The sequence below is a fragment of the Molothrus ater genome, chromosome 5, assembly GCF_012460135.2.
Source record: "Molothrus ater isolate BHLD 08-10-18 breed brown headed cowbird chromosome 5, BPBGC_Mater_1.1, whole genome shotgun sequence".
Classification (NCBI taxonomy): domain Eukaryota; kingdom Metazoa; phylum Chordata; class Aves; order Passeriformes; family Icteridae; genus Molothrus; species Molothrus ater.
This window is the reverse complement of record NC_050482.2, coordinates 44,559,101-44,576,630: the sequence shown is the minus strand read 5'-3', so window position 1 is coordinate 44,576,630 and position 17,530 is coordinate 44,559,101. Positions and strand designations below refer to the sequence as shown.

At 36.6% G+C, this 17,530-nt stretch overlaps 1 protein-coding gene across 5 annotated transcripts in view; it reads left to right on the top strand.

Annotated features, from left to right (window-relative positions):
• The window catches only part of NR2C1 (nuclear receptor subfamily 2 group C member 1), a 53,712-nt gene that overhangs the window by 11,641 nt on the left and 24,541 nt on the right, over window positions 1-17,530 (top strand). For 3 of the 5 annotated variants that reach the window (XM_036401210.2, XM_036401212.2, XM_036401211.2), the window contains 4 exons: window positions 6,731-6,838; window positions 11,244-11,474; window positions 14,837-14,918; window positions 16,852-17,031. In XM_036401210.2, coding sequence (XP_036257103.1) covers window positions 6,767-6,838; window positions 11,244-11,474; window positions 14,837-14,918; window positions 16,852-17,031 — 565 coding nt within the window. In that variant the 5' untranslated portion in view covers window positions 6,731-6,766. Of the gene's footprint in view, window positions 1-2,191; window positions 2,268-6,730; window positions 6,839-11,243; window positions 11,475-14,836; window positions 14,919-16,851; window positions 17,032-17,530 lie in introns of all 5 variants that reach the window. The other 2 variants (XM_036401207.2, XM_036401208.2) reach the window with 1 other exon arrangement.

The following is a 17,530-nucleotide window of genomic DNA, read 5'->3' as shown; positions in this document are numbered from 1 at the left end:
TCCATATCTGCAACATGAAATATTGTCTAAGAGTTTATACTTGAAATATTGAAGCTGATTTTTTTTCACTGTTACACATGCTCTTCAGAGCAAAGTTACATGGTTTATTGGAGGTGATTTCAATTTAGATAGTTTAGTACAGAGTACTGGTGTTACAAATACTGATTTTGTCAGTGCACTTTGGTTTAGGGATTGCTGAGTTAAATAAAGCAACAAGACACAAAAGAATCTACTTCTTAGTGTTTATGCAAATTGAAAGTGCAAGTCTCCAAATATAAAACACTGTGTGAGTAATATGTAAATTCTTGTCAATAATAGTGAGTACATTCCTTTTCCAGTGTGTGTATGCCTCAAACTCATGATTTGTGTAGCTTTGACAGCTGGTTCTGCATCCCTAAGTTGAACCACCTTGTGCTTGTTCCAGAAAGCATGAGGAGGTAGGATAGGTTCCACCTTTTCTCCAGGTTCCTCTTCATCATAAGAGTTCAGTCTTGTTTGTGTACTTGGTGTCCTATGTTCATGCAAGTGCAGTTCAAATGAGTCTGTTTTAGATAAGTTTCAAAAATTCTCTGCCAGGTTTATGCCTCTCTGAGAGCCAGTTTCCCTACGACTGGTGCATCGTAGTTGCATACATATGTATCCCTTCACTGCTTTACTCCAAGGTGAAACATGCCAGTTTAAATCACTTTCAGTCCTCAAGCTAAGCTGTTTTACTTAGCTCACATCTTGACTGTGAGGGCAGTTGCATCTGATTTAGGAGAACTAACCAGCTGGTGCAAATTAAGACCTCAAAGTGATTTCTTTGTTACTGTGTAATGAAGTAGCACTCATTTCTGGCACTCTGTATGTTAACAGTACAATATTTGATTGCTAGTATTTTATTTAAAAGAAGAAAACATTGATAAGACACATTGCCTGCCTTGAAAATTCCAAGTGCTCTTTGAATAGTGATTGTGCTGCAGCTCACTGGATGCAGAAGTGGGGTAATAGAGTGCTCCTGCAAGGATGCTGACGCCTAGATCTTCCTAGGAGATAATGATTTTCAGCATAAGCTTCAGTATCATATCTCTATATGCATGCCTGTTATCTTTTGTCCTAATTTAACTAATAATGCAGCATGCTAATGAGTGATTAAGAATGGTCTAATGCACAAATATTTCTGTATTTCCCCTTTCACACATTAACTAGGCTTTAGTATACCATTGGGCATGCCTCCAAGGCCTGCAATTCTTGCTCTAGTCAAAAAATATTTCTCTTTCCAATTTTAAGAGCAGAATTAGCTTGAGTTAAGCTTGAGTTAAAAGTGAGTTATTTTTTTCATTTGCATGGCTCATTGGGGAGATTTCAAGTTTTATTGAGGAGTTGGTAATTCCTAGGAGTTCCAGAAAAGTTAAAGAACAAAAACCAGTATTAGTGTAAGAGTAGTCTTTGTTCATACAAGAGGTAGGTATTGTAGTGTTTTTAATTTGCTTTTGTCAGTAAAATTGTTTATACGGTGCTTTATAAGCTGTGAATGTTCCTTTTAAGTACTGCCTAGTGAATATTTGTATATCAATAATATAACATATAATGTATGCCTTGACAAATAAACAAGGCATGCATCTGAATCCTTTTTGCTGCATTAATGTAGCAGTGTCTGTTAAACCCCACAAAATTCTTCTTAGGAAGATTTGGGCTCATGCTGTGGCTGCAGTATTGATAATGAAACATCATCTTTTTTTTAAACACTTACCTTCTGTGTCCCAAGTACTGCTGCCTGTTAGTTACAAAATTGACCTTCAAGCACTCCTGTTAATACTAAAAAATCTGTATGGGTCCAGAAGTTAGATTTGCCCCTCTTGATTCACATTAACAAAAACCGTCTGTGTTCCAGTTTTTTAAGATGTTAAACATGGACCTGCTGATGTCATGGTCAGTAATAGACTTCTGTTCTCACAGTGATTTTATTGTTGCTTCTTGGAAAAGCAGAAGAGGAAAAAATAGGAAGTCTCTGTGTGAGTTATTTAAATAAAACAATACAAGGTTTTCAAATAGCAAATTATTTATTTTTATAGTATGAGCATAATTTAAATTCTGCAGGGACGTCATCTTCATAAAACCGTGAACGCACTTACGTGAACTATATTTTCCCCAGAATATTTTTACTTTTGAAACTACAGATGTTAAGCATCTTCTCTCCTTTCTTTGACAGGAAATTCTGGTGATTAAAGATCATGGCAACCATAGAGGAACTGACCCATCAAATTTTTGAACAGCAAATGGGAGAGGTACATAAATTTTGAGTCCTATATAAGAGAAATTGAATAATAAAATGCACAGACTGACATGTAAAAGCCCAAATCACAAAATAAAATTTTTGATACAGACAAGGCTTCTGGACACTTCCTCAGAAGGAAGAAGAGTCTACTATGTCCATTTTAAAGTTACACTGCAAAGCCTTTTTGCCAAAGTGCACCCCACAAAAATTAAGAACAATCTAGCAGGGTTTCCACTAAGTCACTAGCTTTTCAGCTTGCTGTCTGAGCCTGTAGTGGTTTTCAGAGAGCCATCTGGTTGTGTAATTGCTTTACTCCCTTTTAGTTTAAAAAGTCAGGACACAACTATGCAATTACTTCATTTGTCATTTTTGGCTTCACTAGTAAAGTTTTGCCATGCTCTTCACTTTCAGATATATGTGCTTGCTCAAAAGAAAGATTGAGCTCCTGTTTCTGCAGATTTCTAGTTTTGGTTCTGTGTGACCTGTGTGCAGAATCTGTGTACTGCAGCCAGAGAACTGCCAGAGGTGCACAGATAGTTTGGGAGTGTGGATATGGGTGTACATAGTTATCTAGAAAATTTCAGCATAGCATGGACTATTTAAAATTAACACCACTTTAAATTAGATAGAGGCAGTAATTTATTTATCTTCAATAAATGTTATTTTTTAGCTTGAAATATCCACTCTTGGATTCTTGTCTAGACGTAGACTTACTTCTCAAGTAATTTTATTTCCTCTCAGCATTGATTTCAGATGGAAAGGTTGGAGTGGGGGATGGGATGGTTAATTCTACTCTGAATAAATTTTCACAGCTTTTATTTTTGTAGCATGAGTTGTTCTGAGTGCTGCTAAGGCAATCTCAAAGGATATAAGGGGTTTGTGGGATGTTTGCTTGTTATTGCTTGTCCTCTTCATTAGGTGAGAACACGTGTTTAATGCAGTTTTGTTTTGGGACTGTAATTCTTGGTTGAGGTCTAAATAGGGCGGTGTTTCCTGTTTAAATTGGTTTGGTTTGACAGTGCAAGGCTAGCCAAAGCTAGCTGAAGCGTACATTCCCCTCAGGATGGTGTGATGAAGGTGTTTTGCCTCTGGGGTTTGTTTCTCAATTTCGTAATGTGATTCCAGGAGACACTGAGCTGACTTAGTATCTCAGTACCATGGGAGAGACAGATCCTTTTTCTGTTTCTTTCCTTGTTAATTTCCCCACCAAGAGCAAGCTAATAACCCAGCCAAAACAAGTGGAAGGTTTTCTGTTGGGTTAGCATAGAGTAGGGTCTGAGAAGGCTCCAGTGACTACCAGAGCCAGCACAAAGAAAATGACTGGTAGCCAAAGGAAGGCAGGGAAGAAAACAGGGAGAATGAAGGTGCAGTGCTGCTGACAGCTGTAGCTGTTCTTGTTCACGGTGAAATCACAGCTGTACAGTTTTCATGGCTGTTGTTTTGTCAGCAGTGTGGATTAGGATTTGTGCTTTAGCAAGGTTTTACTGTGTCTGAGATGGTCACACTGTATTTGGCAGCAGTGTAGCTTAACCATTCCCCAGTCCTCACTTAGCCACTTATTCTCACACTGTGCTAGTCTTGCTCATGTAAGCTCTGTGTGTCATCATGCTGTGGACAAAACCAGGAAAGAAAATTAATGACAGCATAGGGGAGGAGGTCATCTCCCTATTGGCTGTGATCAGTGTCCTTATTTCGTACGAGGTGCAGCCCAACCAGGCACATGGTTGAAGGACTGAAAAGCATCCCTGAGGGCAGTGCAAGCTGGGACTCCTTAAGCCAAAATGGTTGTCAAAGGTCCATGCCATGCATGAATGTGCTGTCTGAAAGGTGGAATCAGCAAGGAAAGCAGTCTCACAGGGGCCTCCATGCAATAACTTACGTTCCTGCCTACATACAGGCTGTAACTGCTTGGTGGCATTCCTAATCACTGAGAAATCATAGTTTAAGATCTAGAGAGCTTCAGCAGTATTTTTGCTAGCATTTATAATACTCTTGTTGAAGTAGTTTTAATTGAATTTACAAAAAAAATTTACATGAGTAGAACCTGAAAGGAAGAAGACCTGAAAGGAAAATGTGTTCCACTATTGAGGATAATGGAAATTCTTCTGTGTCTCATTGAAATAACGATCAGAAGTGTTTTGTACATAGATTTTGATTTTTTAAATAATGTTAATTGTTGTTCATGAAGCATTTTAAATCACAAAATTACCACAACAGTTTTACAATGGTGTTCACAAACATACTTTTGTTAATTTAGGGGCTTTTTACATGAAAGCAAAACATTGAAGCAAAATATAACCCTGTCTGTATGGAGCATTGTGGAGTGATTGTCGTTGCTCAGATTCTGCCATCTGCTAGTCATCTTTTGCTCAGTGCAAGATAATTCCTATTTCTGTATCAAGACCACATTTCTTGAATCACGTAGCAAAGCTACCTGCCAAGAGCATTCTTTCTTTAATCTCTGGCTGGATACACTAAACTATGGTGGTTCATTTCCACAGTCCTGCCAATTTGCTGTAACAGAGGAAAGCTATATCATTGTTGAAACAGTCTGTCACACATAAAAAGTACAATTTTAAACAAATTTTGCAGTTACACTTATCAATATTAACGGAAATAAAAAACCTTGTTTTCTGCATAGAAGGAAAACTGTCAAGCTGACATTTTGTGGGGTTAAAAAGTACATGTGGATCATGACATTTTAAGGGAGCAAATGTGAAGCAGTTCTATAGCATGTAGCTTATTTTGTAAAGCAAAGGTAAATGCACATAAAACTTTAATCACTTCTGAATCACCACATGTACCTGTCGATTTGAGTGGCTGATGCAGAGCTTCAGTGCTTGAAAGTACCTCTCTTGAACTGAAAATGCTGCTCGTTGATGAACAGTTTTTGTCCTTTACTTAAGCAGAGAAGCAGATATTATTGAAAAGTACTTGTACTCAGAAAAATTGGGTATTTTTAGAAAGCAGTGTACAGAAATGACTCAGCAGTAGTTTGACAAGCATTTCTTTTGGTGGTGCTGGCAGTTTAAGTAATCTCCCCAGCAGATTAGCCTCACTCATTTGCTCTGATGCATCTGCTTCTGAGCATTGTGGAGACTGGATTGAAGAAGATCTGTGCTAAGAATAGCCTTTGTTTGCTGGGCTGCTTTTCAGCCTGCACCGGTGTCCTGTTCCAGATCACGGAATGACTGACCAGCCAGTTTTACCTACCACACTGAGGGGAGAGGAGCAAGTAGATTAGGAGATTGCTACCAAAAGTAGCACCTTTTTGGGCAAAATTTTAAAATCAACATAGGCTAATGGGAACTCGTATTTCTGCTAGAAGGGGAAGTCTTACCCTCCACCCCATCCCTCTCTCATAGTGACCTCGAGCTGTGTGTTCTGGCCTGCTTTTGTCTGCTGATACTAGCATTTAGATGATGGTATGGTTGCAAAATCGGGAAGCTGATCCAGGAGGAACAAAAAGCCTCACAAACTCTTATGAAATAGTACCTTTACTGCAATATACATATATATTCTCTATATTAATTGGGAGGGGCAGAGGGGCAATGAGGTGCAGAGATGTATTGGTATAATGGTGTAAATACTGGGAATTATTGGTAATAGAGATTTGTAGGATGTTGCAGGCAGTTTTGTGAATAGCAAAAAGGTTTTGGAGTTACCTGGGAATTTAGGACAAAAATTTCAGGTTGAAGCTGTCTGTAAACTCTGTGAAGAGAAATTCTCTTGTAGTGCAAAAAATCTGGCCTTTCTGATCGAGCCTCTACAAATAGCAGCTGTCCTTAATTTTTATTGACAGATAATTTAATGAATAACACAATACTTTTCCCCCTATGCCATTGGCTGTAGGCTGTGAAGAATTTTTAAAATACTGATAATTGTTAAAATACTTTAATGAACTGTGTTTGAGAGCATTCACACAGAGATTTTAATACAAGATTCACTGTTTGCAAACTTTACGCAATTTATTAGTTTTCCCTACCTTTGTTAATAGCTCTCCAGTATAGAATTCTTTAACAGAAAAACAGAATTGAAACTGCCAATTGCTGTGTTTCCTTACAAAAAAACCCTTCTGTCACTTCAAGTGAGCCATTAAAGTACATGTATTGCAAACATAGCACAGCTATGATGGTAGGTATTGTGTCTCATGAATATCAACAGTAGTAAATATGCAGGTCGGTTGCCATACACGGAGGTGTCAACAATTAATTGCTTCACTTAAAGTATTTGTAAATTTCACATTGGAGGGTACTTTGAAATGGGTCTAAATCAGAATTTTCTAATTAGAAAAATTAAGGTGTTGAATTAGATTACAAGCATTCGCATTTTTTATAGAATGTCAGACTTTCCATGGCCTTGTTCAGAGAAATTGGAAGTTGATGAAACCTGAAGGTTTACTCCATTGAGGTAGTGGCTCCATTAAAATAGTATATCTGTTGTCAGTCCATGACATTTGTTTCTCCTTTCTAGGTTACACATTCCCAGGAAGGTGGTACACAAACACTAATGGATGGGACAGCACAACGAATACAGATTGTCCCTGCAGATTCGGGCCTCTCTTTATCACAGCGTATACAGGTATGCTTCATCTGATGCATTTTAAAAGCAGAGATGAGCTATTTGCTTCTGCCAGTTTCCACATGCAGTTCTTTTTTGTTTTCATCATGTTACTTGCTTTAATGTAAATATTCAGCCCCAAATGACAGAGACCCTTTCTGTATAAATAGCAATAAAACAGCATTCCAGCCTTTCCTCTCTTTCCTTTTTTCTTTTTCCCTTGTAAGAATTTTAACATCACAAAAATCCTAAATCACTGAACAGAAAAAATACTTTTTGCAAGTGAAGCAATTCCCTGAAAGTTGAATATTTTTTCTATTTGGTAGTTCAACTAAGTTGGAGGATTTCTACATTTTGGAGCAGAAGCGGGGAGGGAAATACTGCGCTGTATCTTTGAAGTAATGAAAAAGTGCAGAGAAACTTCATGTCTGAGAAGAATACTGATTTTTGGTTGTCCCAACCCATGTTGTATCTCTTGGTATTATAATCCATAACCTGGCCAAGTAATAACCTCCAGCTGAAGTGAGGGTAGTGAAGTTTTTGGCAATGTAGGTACTTAAAACAACACAGAAATGTGTTTATGGAGACTAGGAACATTTGGGGAATGAAATTTTATGTTTTATGCCTTAGAAGCCAGTGCAGATCAGTTTTATTTTTAATTTTCATTGTAGAGAAAAATATCAACTGCAGAATAAATGTAAAAAATATTCTCAGATATATGTTGTTCATACAAAAGCACACATTTAAGTGAGCCAGCTGCTAGTATAATCTTGGCTGCTTTTTCTTTTACCAGCTTCACTCTAAACATTGTCCTCTGTTTTTTTTCCTGTTTTGGTGCATTATGTGCAAGCTTTCAACCTTCCAAGGCTCTTCACAACCACCCCCCATACAATATGTGTTTTTTTTAGATTTATTACCCCCCCACCTGTGCTCTAGTTGTGGTATGTGACTTACCAATCGTGTAGGTCTTCATTCTTTCAGCTGCCTCTGCTCTGTTTCTACACTTCCTGTACAGCTGTACTTTTTATTAATTAATTTGTGCTCATCAATTAAACAGCATTCTGTCTTCAAAAAGGATGGTAAGCACTTTGGCTGTTGTCTCTTGATGTGTGTGGAACAACACTCAGTCAAAACACTCATCCTTCCTGCAAGAGACATCTACAAACATCACTAGTATCAAACTTAGTAATAAAAACTTTGCTCAGAGAAGGATTTATGTGAAGAGCAAAGTAATTTGTAGGAATAAATGTATCTCTGTGAAATGTCCAACATAAATGCTACATTTAATAATTTTGAGTTTATATTTCCAATCATTATTTTTTCCTTTATTATTATTAAATGCACCTAATTATCTGAAACAATGAAATAGAAAATCCTCAGTAGAAGATTCTTTAAAACATGTTTCATTATTCACTCTTAGGGAATGCTAGCATTTCTTCTGGGAGAAAAGTTGAATGTTACATTTGTTCAACAGGCATTCTGCACAAAATTGCTCCTGTTATAAACAAGTGCATTAGTTGTCTGTGTTTAGACATTTTCTTTTTTGTAAAATAGGAACACACAGATACTGAGGTGTTTAATTTATTGAAATGATGTTCAAATGGAAATCAAAACTTGTTAACAAACAAGGCTTAAAAGCAATAAAGGAAAATAACATCTTCCATTATCATCAGGGTGCTTATTTGAAATACATGAGGGTAGTGTATTTTTATGCAGTCAATCCTGAATTGATATATTCCTGTTTTATAATATTATTGTTTTAGCAATACTGAGTTTCAGGTTATTAAGAAAGATAATGTGTTGTCACTGATTCGTGGTGGATTCGTGGTCAGAAGTGTTTTTCCTCTTCCCTTTGACAATGTTTTTCTCTTACCTTGACATTTAGGTATTGCAAGTTGTTGTGCTGTGCTGAACTGCTTCACTTTTCAGTGTCCCCATTGCAGTGTAGGTGGAAGTTTTGCAGGTGTATGGCCGTAAGAGTCAGCTGCAGTCAAGAACGTGCTTAAGTGTTTAAACTGCTTTCTCTCATGGCTCTGACAGTTGTCAGATGCTTGTCAGGTGCAGAAATCACTTGTGCAGGTTGAATAGCTTTGTAAGGATATTAATGTAGCACTATACCTACTTTATCATGTAGTGAAAACTGCCTGGGCATCCTCCTAGGATTGCAGGAGCCCATTGGAAGACTGGGACTCTATTTGTTAAATAGAAGGTGAAGTGAATTGGGTGAAGTATCAGTGGTTCTTCTGCCTACTGTCCTGCCATATTTATCTACAAGTACATATATTTTTTTAATTACACAGCTGGGCTACAGTAGGAAAAAAGATGACTTAGTATATATGTTCCAAAAATAGTTTCAGCTGTACTTCAAGTTTGTGTCTTTACTGTTTGGGGCATGCTGGTTTTTGGGTATACTTTTTATAAACCTAGCTAGATGGAATATGTACCTTTTTTGGGGTACTCACAGTTATGCTCTTAAGATTTGATATGGAGACAGATTTTAGTTAAGAGTGTCTTTCAAAGAGCAGGTCTGGACATTCAAAAAACAGTGCAGTGTTCTGTTTGGTTTTTGTACATCTAGGCACCCTGTTGAGCATAATATACATTGGATTTCTCCTAATCCAAATAAAATAGATGCTTGGAAGGAAAGGGAATGGAATATCAGCTACTTTGGAAATAGCCAGAAATTACAAGAGAAGTAAAGATTGTGAATGAAAGAAAATGGAACAAAGAAAATTAAATTAAGGAATGAAGGGAAGTGAAAAGGGCAAGGAAGTTTGCCTTCTAAAGAGTATAGAACCAATCTAAAGGAACTTAAAGAAGAAATAATGGTCTGCTGTAGCCATATGTGGTCCCAGACATGAGGATATATGAAAAAACTGAACAGAAAATTTATCATGTCGATAATTATTGTCATGTTTTAGCATTGTCTTCTCACCCTACACCCCAAATCCCATGATAACTTTTGTTCTTTAGCATTTAGAATGTCATCATTTACCTGCACTTTTCTCTTAGATATGCTTTTAATCATATTGTGTAGAGAAAAAGATTTGAGTTTTGATCCATTAAAATGTTAAGAGCACAAGGCCACCCGAAGGAAACATATTTGTTTTGTGTAATGAAACTCATGATTTATGAATATTTGAAAGTGGCAATATTGTGTTATAACTGCTGAAATTGGATACTCATCACTGCTTATCTTTTTAAAATGCAAACTATACGCAGGCATTGGGCATTTAGAGAAAGTAATAAGCCTGTTGTGAAGGTGCAATAGCAAAGTTGATAAAGAATTCATGTGAAATTATGCCTCGTTCAGTTTCTTTGTGCCATAGTTCTCCACCTAGGAAATACAATTAATATTGGCACCCCAATTATGGGGAACAACTTATGGTGAATATTAGACAATTAAATAAATGTCATCTGTAATAAAAATAAAATTCATATCTGTAACATGAATGGTAGGGATGTGTGGTTAAACATAAATGTTTGTCTACAGTTTAAAAAACAAGTTAATAGGAGCTATTTTATTGATCTGTAATTCAAAATAGTTTGCAGGAAACAGTCTTTGTAGGAAAATTCTCCTTAGTCTCCAGAATAAACCAGGCAGTTTTCCATATAGACATTTTTAAGGAGATATGCAGTGACTAAAAGTGAGATTTATAATGGAATATATATATATAATCCTGATCATTTTCTCTGAGGATTATAATCTTCTGACAAAGTTGGCAGAAAGTGGAGGATTATTTAATAAAATTCCGCTGTATTTGTGCTTGAAAACAGGGATAAAATGGAAAAAAACATACTGTAGATCTGTTCTTTTTCCTTAAAAAAAGAAAAGAAAAAAAGGCAGGGAAGGAAATTCTGTTTCACTAATTTATTTAGAAATGTATATGTAAAAAAAGGTCCCCACAAAATGAAGCCTAAAATGTATATACAGGTACAACAATATAATTGCTTTTCCTGCTGTTTACTGCTTACTTTTTTCACTTGCACATCTACATTTGTGGTTTTAAGAAGTTCCGTGTTAAGTAACCAAACCTTGGAGGTGCTGCAAACACTTCATGTAGAGAGCAGTGAATTCAAGATTTAAGATTTCTTATAACCTGATGGGTCTTAGGGCTCAGCTACAGACATGCCTTGAGTTCTGGATGTTAGAGTTGTCAGGAGTTTCAGTAGTGTTGTAAAAACATGTGTCAGTTGTAAAAATTGAGTACAAACTCAGGTTTTACTTCAAACACCCTTGATTGAAATATGTTTCAAATACAGTGAAAATCCAAGTTTTTGCCTGAGTTTAATTTGCCCTTGTGTGATGGATGGGAAGATGATCCTGCTTCTCAAATGTGAAAGGCAAAATCCCATTTTCCTCAAGTGCCCGGATTGGGTCCAAAAGGTTAAATCACCATAACAATTGAGATAAATGTATTATTAGATTGTCACAGATCAGCAGACGGGCCAGAAGATTCAGATTGTTACATCACTTGATCAGAGCTCAGCAGGCAAGCAGTTCATCTTAACAAATCATGATGGCTCTACCCCAAGCAAGGTGATCCTTGCCAGACAAGATTCCACTCCAGGAAAAGTTATCCTAGCAACTCCAGATGCTGCAGGTGTCAACCAACTGTTTTTTGCATCCCCTGATATATCTGCACAACACATCCAGGTAGATAATCCACTTTATTTCATATTTTTCATTCAAATGGGATAAGAAAAGATGTTTTATTTCCAAATAAGTCTGTCTGGGTTCTCCTTTTTGTTTTTTGGGGTTTTTTTAAGTATAATTTTCCTTGCACTACGATTCACTGTGGATATTTAAAACTTATGAAAAAACTTTTCTTGCTTTTAAAATTTATATGTTGGCTCATGACATTAGGAAGAATACAGTTACTTTTATTGTCATTTCCAGATTCTGCCATGCCAACAGTCCTTTATTTCTGCTCGTTAACTCTCTATCTGTTTTCATGTATTGTTGAAAAACATTCACTTTTCTCCATTGTCCTTCTCTTAACATTTCCCTTTGCTGGTTTTCCTTTTTGCACACTGTTGCAACTGCTGTTCAGCTGTGTGAATTGTAGTCCACAGCAGTACTCAGACTATTTAGTGGGGCAATACATGACTCTATGGGGGTGAGGAAATAACACTAATGATTTTGTGTTTACTAATGTGATATTGTAGCTAGGCAGGGTTGTAACTCCCTTAGCTGGTCCCCAGTGTACCTTACTCCCATGCACATTGTATGTGCCATTTCCTTAGTTGCCACCCTTCAGCTTCCAAGCTTTCTGTCCCAGCCTGGCAGGGATGGCATGGCACTGATGTGAAGAGTGTCAGAAACATGCAAGAAGAGCTGGGAGATGTGACCTGCTTCAGCATGAAGTAGGAGGACACTGCATCCAGCTGCAGTACAGTTACTGCATGTGTTCCACCCAGACACATTTATGCTGCTGTTACAATACATCAGTGGTGGGCCAGACTACATTCAGGTAGCTGCAGTCCATTTAGTCTCATATCAAACACTTAAACATTGTGACCATAAACAGCTGCTTAAGGAAAAATGTTAAAAGATGGCCAAGTAAATAATGATCTTTTTGAGCATATCCTTTTACTTCCATTAGCTGATGATACAGAGGAACCTCCTGATTTGGAGACTGCAGTTAGACCATCATATTTGATAGCTGCTATTAAATTTAAATAACCTTTTTTTGTTATTTATATAGATCATGTAAGCTTTATTCTGTATAATATCCTATGGTGCCAAGAATATGTTAGATTATTTGACCATCTGAGAGAATTGTTTAATTAGGTGTCTCTTGCACTAGAAGATACTATTAAGGATTTGTGTGGGGGTTTATAGATCACTACAAAATCCTCTTTCAAGCAATCTCTTTTCAGCTGCAGACTCTTTAACTGTTCAGTTTGTGCTCTTCTGTGAACCAGTCCACTGATTCACTACCTACACGTTGTGTAAGCTTAAAAGAATCTCTGTATTATATAATATTGCAATTTTTGAAATTCACAGTTTTTTGTAAATGGATAGCCTAGGTCCTTGCTCCAAAGAATTTGATTACTGTGAATATAGGACCAGTAGCAAAAGCCAATCCTATAGAGAGGCACTGAAGCATGCTTAGTGTTATACACTTTGTATTTTAGATAAGCCTCAACAAAAATATAAACTAGTGGGATATGAGTAGTCCACATAAAAATTATTTTCAAAGACAACTTAAGAGATGAGAAGTATGCCACACTGGTTTATAAGGCAAAATTCAGGAAAAGAGGAAATCTGTAAAAAAAATTGAAAGCTGTAGTTCTGATTGTATCATTTGAGCAAAATAGATCAGTTTGAGAAGCGACAGGGTATTCTGTCACTCCAGTTAAATTGTTCTGTTGTCCTCCGATATATATGGGTAGAGATTTCCTTTGTTCATTTAAAATTTCGTGAAATACAGAGTACCATTCATTTGCCGTTCACCTGCATCCCTTTGGGGTCTTTTGTATTTTCTCCCTCAAATGATCTTTCCATCTCCAATTTCACCTGTTTTCTTCTTCTTCTTCTGTAGCCTTCACTTGAAATGCCCATTTGTTTGTTCTGCCAAAAACCTCTCTGTTATTGCACCTTATCTTTACATTGACTCATTTGGCAAGACCCTTTCTCCCATCGCCTATTTTAAATTCAGTGGCTCTTTTCATATTAATAATAAATTTTTATTCTTCATGTTCAAGGTCAGTTCATAAGTTCTCTGAGTCTGGGGTTTTTATCTCCTCATGGGCCGATTCTGTAGTCCTTCCTTATGTGGAACTTCCCATTTCAGTGCAGCTTTAATTTATGGAAGGACTTAGAATTTATATTTTCTATAATATCATGAAAATACATAATGTTACTACTGGAAATTTGGAAGGATCAATAGGTTAATATTCTCTTAACTCATCATCTTATTTTTCTTTAAAAGTTGGTGCTTTTTTAAAGAAAACATACTAGATGAATCTCAGAGACTGCATTGGTAACAAAGCTAACTAGAAAGAAGTATGCTTGTTAAACTTTCCTACATACATCGTCTGTACTATGTTCCAAACTCTAAAAAGCACAATTTCTAAATTTTCTCTCTGGAGGAGAGAGTACTTTCTGTTTTGGTTACTTTCCTTTTTATCAGAGGTCATGTTCTGAACATGCAAAGCAAGAATGTGGAGTCTGGCTTCCCTTTAAGGCACAGTAGAAGTTAAAAACTCTTAAAGCTTCTAAACTATATTCTCTTTTGAATGAGAAGAACATTTTTTTCTTTTCTATGTCAAGATGATGTTTGGTTGTTACTTGTGATTTGTATGTTCCTTTTTTAAATGGATTCTTTTCTGTGCTTTATTTATGTTGTGGTGGGATAGTTTTCAAACATTAAGTGAAATGTTCTGGTGCCTGCCCTGTAGTACTGGGATTCTAAAATTATGGGCTTAACAAAGCTTTACAGGTGCCAGAGATAAATGACTGAGACAAGACAAGAATATTTTAGTAATGTCAAACTGTCCTGAAAGCCAAGCTATATACCAGTTGGAAGTTAAAGGTTGTGTCCAGAATACATTTACTTTTGGTCCATATTTATGTGTATTATAAAAAAAGAAGGTAATAAACCTCTGTGTAGGTCTAGTAGCCTTTGCAAGGAATTTTTTTTTTGTTCCATCTATTCAATGCTTCCATCTCTTTTGTACTATCAATGAACCACTAGTATATAAATATAAAATTGAACAAATGGTAAGAGTATGCAGATGCTGAAAGTTTTTCAAAATGTCAGTCCATTTTGCAAAAGTAGTATTTAGAGAAATGAGATCTTGAATTCTTCTCAAAAGCATTACAAGTAAAACTCTTGTTCCCTCCTGAAAAGGGAGCACAGTGGCATGACAGTATTAGATGTAATCAAGAAAACATGATACTTTGTAGATTTAGTCCCCTATCTTAGACAAAAAACACAAGCATGAGATATATTTTATTATTTCTAGATGGTAAGAAAAATTAAAATTAAATTCTTTCACACTTTTTTTCAGATTTTAACGGACAACTCCCCCAGTGAACAGGGCCTAAATAAAGTGTTTGATCTGTGTGTTGTGTGTGGAGACAAAGCATCAGGTATTTGGTTTTTTCTTTCTTTTTTTTAAGGTGGTGCAATTTTATAAAGGCAGTTTAAAATTCTTCTGAAGCTGTGTAACAGTTTGCATGCATATACATGTATAAATTTCTATACACGCAGTGGAGATTTTCACTAAGTGGTACTCTAGTATCCATGGATAGAATTTATTGTTGTTTTACATAGAATGATAGAATATCCTGAGTTGGAAGGGACTTTCAAGGGTCACTGAGGTCCAACTCTCGGCCCTGCACAGGACACCCCAAGAGTCACACCCTGTGCTTGAGAGCCTTGTCCAAACTGTTCTTCAGCTCTGTCAGGCTGGTGCTGTGACCACTTCCCTGGGGAGCTGTCCCAGTGCTCAGTCACCCTCTGAGTGAAGAACCTTTTTCCTAATATATAACCTAAAATCTCCCTTCCCAGCTTTGTGCCATTCCCTTGGGTCCTGGCACTGGAGGGAGTAGGTCAGTGCCTGCTTGTCCATTTCCTCTTGTGAGGAACCTGCAGACCACTGTGAGGTCTCCCTTCAGCAGGGAGCAAACTTGCTAGAAAGTAAAATGTATTAAATTTTTTTTTCAAAAAATTGGCAAAGTTTTACATAAAAAATACGGTTGCTAGAGCTCTAAATACTTGTCAGACCTCACCCATCTCAGGGAAATTTCTGCCAAACTTAAGGCAAAGATCTGTTCGGTATGTTCTAATTGTTAAAACTTCTCTGACTCCCCAGAGGAGGGCTGGAGTCTCCCTTCAGGGGCTGGAGATCCAAGGAGGTTTTCCTCCTGTGCTGCCCTTGGAATATTGGGCAGTGGTAGTGACTCTGGGGAGAGTGCCATGTTCCTCTGAGCAGCTGCAGGTTTTGGGGAGCCTCCCATGTGACAAGCACTGTCATGAAAACTGCTTTGCAGATACTTCCAAGCTGGAATCCAAGAAGCTACATCAAAAGAGTAGGTGAAAAAGCAGCCCAGCTACTTTGCAGAATGAATATTCATAATCCAGCTGCTACTAAAATGTTTCAGACAATATTCTTTTAATACATATGATGCTTTTGAAATTTCACATTTTGGTAGTGGTAAAAAGGTTGTCGTAGAGGAATCTAGAAAACTTGTCAGAATTTCTAGAAACTTCAGGAAAGAACCTTAAAATGTTTTCTCCTAAATTAGGTTATATTTGTGGTTTATTTTGTAATGTGCCATATGCATTTCAAGGATTCATAAATTAAAATTGTTGTAACAGCCAAGCATGCCTTCATCAATCCTTTTTATTAGTGTTTCTATTTTATGCAAAATCAAAATAATTTACTTCTAAAACTAAAATCTTACTTTTTGTAGTATATTATAGAAATTTTTATATTATACAGAAAACTTGCAGAACTGGTCTTCAAAAAAACCATTTTACTTATTTTAGATTATTCTTTCATTGATGTTTTACTGCAAGAACTATGGACATACCATTACCCTGTTAGGAAAATGAAAGGTGAAAATAAAGCTTTGAAGTGATTGCCTCATGCTGTCAATGCCATGTTTGCACTTTCCATTGTTGCGTTAGATTTAAGGCATACAATTTCAACAGCTGAAATTGTAATGAGAAATCACAGGAAAATCACTAGAGGAATCTATAAATTAAATTTTTTTTGCTATATTCTTACTGACCCGTTTTCTTAGCTTTTTTTAACACTGCTGTCAACAGATAAGGAAATAATTTGATAAGCAACTTGCTTGTTTGTAAAATCTTGTTTAAGAGCTTTGAACTAGAAAAATAGTTCTTGTTTTTTTTATGTTTTATAGCCCCAGTATATTTTAAGATCTGCAATGGGAAAAAGAAGTATTCCTTTTCTGGGTAAAATAGCTAATACTTTGTCTTTAATAAATGTCAAGTCTATAAAATGAATATGATACTGTAAAATTAATGTCAGGTTTTCTGTTGCTTTGTAACTAGGGCGTCATTATGGAGCCGTAACCTGTGAGGGATGCAAAGGATTCTTTAAAAGGAGTATACGGAAAAATTTGGTTTATTCCTGCCGAGGAACAAAGGACTGCGTCATTAACAAGCACCACCGGAATCGCTGCCAGTACTGTAGGCTGCAGAGATGCATCGCCTTTGGGATGAAACAGGATTGTAAGTCTGAATAAGAGCAAACTGCTTCACCTGCCAGCTGCTTCGTGCTACAAAAGATATGCTTTGTATAGATACAAATTGTTATCTTGGTTACATATTTTTAAATCGTTGTATCTTTTTCCTCTTAAGGAAGTTTGGCGTGTCAGAATGTTAAATGCTTTCAGGTGTTTGCTTTAAAAGCTTAATAAGCTCCATCCCACACGATGAAAGTGAATGAATTGTTACTCCTATGTGGCAAATATCAAACATGTCTGCATTTTTTTTGTGCAGTTCAGGTTAAGTTACTGAACTTTTTGAACTCTACTTTCCTTTCAGTTTTTCCACAACTGAGATTGCTGTTCACTTTTGGCAAAGCTCTGCAGAGAGAGTTATTCACAAGGCAGAGATCCATAGTGACCTAAAGTTCAGTTCTTACCGATTCCTGCAGATTCCAAGTTCCTTTCTAGCTTTCCATACATTAGATGTAGTGGTAGTGCAATATCAGAGCAGTATCAGAATA